The sequence below is a fragment of the Mesoplodon mirus genome (genome assembly GCF_964341445.2).
Source record: "Mesoplodon mirus genome assembly, chromosome: 8".
In the NCBI taxonomy this organism is placed as follows: domain Eukaryota; kingdom Metazoa; phylum Chordata; class Mammalia; order Artiodactyla; family Ziphiidae; genus Mesoplodon; species Mesoplodon mirus.
The window spans coordinates 64,751,970-64,754,560 of NC_138984.1; the positions used below are offsets into that span (position 1 = coordinate 64,751,970).

At 41.1% G+C, this 2,591-nt stretch overlaps 1 protein-coding gene across 1 annotated transcript; it reads right to left on the reverse strand.

Moving 5' to 3' along the window:
* Nucleotides 1-1,058: 1,058 nt before the first annotated feature.
* Nucleotides 1,059-2,321, reverse strand: LOC309809053 (heterogeneous nuclear ribonucleoprotein H3-like). Its single transcript, XM_082629737.1, has one exon. The coding sequence runs from the start codon at nt 1,904-1,906 to the stop codon at nt 1,373-1,375; it is 534 nt and encodes a 177-aa protein (XP_082485863.1). The 5' UTR covers nt 1,907-2,321; the 3' UTR covers nt 1,059-1,372.
* Between the last annotated feature and the right edge of the window lie 270 nt (nt 2,322-2,591).

Here is a 2,591-nt window from a genome sequence, read left to right on the forward strand (position 1 = left end):
ACACAGAAAGTTAGCTTCAAAATGAATAAACCTATCCAAGAAAAAGCCGTTTCTCCAATATGGTCAGCATGGTAGCAGGTATATTATCACTACAGGAAGCAAGTTTGACTGTCAAGTCGATGAAGAATAATTACAATTGTCAGGCAGAGAAATGATGAGATTGTGGGAAATTGAGCATTCCAAAGTTCTCACACAATTGTTGACTTCATGTTATAGTCCCCAAACTCATTTTAATGCTATAAGATCCAATTCACTTTTCCAGAAGTCATTGTTGCCAGTTTTCATCCTGCCAATTGTGAAATGTTCCAATGTGATTTTTGTGTTTGTTTGTTTTATTTCTTTGAGAATTCATTATCGCATTGTCAGATTTCTAGGTCATTGCTTAGAGAGGCAATTTTAGTAGTGTTTTAAATCACCCATGTGATAAACCTTTTCTTTGGAAAGACCTCTGTCTCAATCATCCAAAATAATTTCATAATCTCTCTTGGATTGAAAGTTTATAGATTTGAGGCCACATAATTCTTTCCTTGGCTAAAATAATAAATTTTCCCAAGCTAAAAAGAACTTTCCCAAACCATGTTGAAAACAAAATTGTAACACTCTACGAAGTGTCAATTTCAACAGCTCAAATGCATTTTCAGAAGTTTCAAACAGATCAAATACTTCTGTAAATTAGGCACTGTGGATCTCCTTCTTGTTTTGCTAGGTACATGGTTTGTAGTGTTCATAATAGCACAGTACTCCCTCTGAAGTCAGTATTCTTGAAGTCTCTGGAGGCTCAGATAAGTTCCTCAGAGACAGACCTGGTATAATTTGTAAAATAGCCCACGGCATTACCAGTTCACACTGTAATTTTGCCAGATCTTATAAGATAAGCTGGCTTGGCCCTAGTCATTAGAGAGATGGGCAGCCTCTAGGGTAAACCCAATTGCTGTAGAAACTATCATTAAAACTATTATTGAACATCTATCTGGTGCCAAAAATACATCCAACTCATTGTAGTCATTGGGATCTGCAGCAAGACAATGCTTCTGTGCTTCACAAGGGACACATGAATGCCTCAGTAGTTTTAATCCATGGAAATGCTGAAATGGAAAAGCACTGGCTGCTCCCTCTCATTCTGGACCACTTACAGTCCCAGTATCCTTTTTTTTTTATATAAAAATTTATTTTTTTAAGTCAAAGTATGCAACAAATAAAATCTACAGAAAACAGATTTTCCCATCACAATCTGTTGCTTTACCAAATAATAGTTTGAAAACACGTTCCTTCAGTCATTATAAAGTTCTTAAACTACAAAAGAAATTAAATCTGTAAGAAAGTCTAGTAGACCAGATGCTGTTGTCAGGACTTTTATATCGGTGGTTATGCTTCAGTACATCCCACACCATCCACCTCCACTCATGCGACCTTGCCCATAGTAACCGCCACTGCCTCCACCACCACAGCCATAACCACCCAGGCCATCAGGAGTACCATATCCTCCATGATAATTGTTCCCTATTCCCATTCTTCCAACAGATCCATAGCCTCCCTGATGATCCATTCCATCTCTGCCATAGGCTCCCATTCCAGAACCTCCCATTCCAGAGCTGCCTCCAGGAGTTGAATTCAAGAAGAGTTCAATGTATCGATGTTGCATGTTATTCTTATCTTTAGACATGGCAGCTACTGCATCTTCATATGTCACAAACTCTACATCTGCTTCTCCTGTTGCTCTGCCATCAGCTCCAATATCAATATGCACTCGGATTGGATTTAGTGGTGAGAAGAAATTAGCAATGTCACTTTCAGTTGCATGGAAAGGCAATCCCCTCATATGTACAAAATGACCACCATGAAAACCTGAGCTTGCATCACCAGCTCCACCATAGCCATGTCCTCCCATACCTCTTCCATCTCTCATTCTGTCATCAAAGCCATCATTTCCATAGCCATAATTATTATAGCCACCATAGTCATCAAAACCTCCATAACTTCCATGCCCAGCTCCATAATAACCCCCTCTTCCTCCTATTGGTCTATCATATGGTCCCAGTCGCTGGCCCAGCAATCTTCTTGGTGGATCATAAAATCCTTTGATTTCACTCCTGCTACTTCTGAAGATCTCAATATACCTGTGCCCTATTCTTTCCTTGTGTTTCCCCAGAGCATTTTCTGCTATCTCCTTTGAAGCAAACTGCACGAAGGCCTCCCCTGTGCTTCTCCCCGGTAGTCCATCATCAATGTTATCCCATTTGGCACTATTTCCAACCTTTGAAAGAACTGAACTATTTCCTCTTTGCTGCAACCAAATGGCAGTCCACGAAGTTGTACTGTCCCATCACTAGCATCATTTGGACCATTATGTTTCATAACCCAATCCTTCTCAATACCGTTTGATTTAAATGCCTGTCGGGCGACAGTAGCACCGACTCCGCTGCTTGCGGGGTCTGGTCGTGAGCAGGGAGAAGTCGCCCGCCTCGTGCAGCGCTCCCACAATGGTTCTTCCAACCGTCTCCTGCGGCGGCAACCACTAAGGGCTCCAGTATCCTTTGTCATCCCCTTATGTAGCCAAGAGTCTGAAGAGAGGCCCAGATGTAATTTGATGA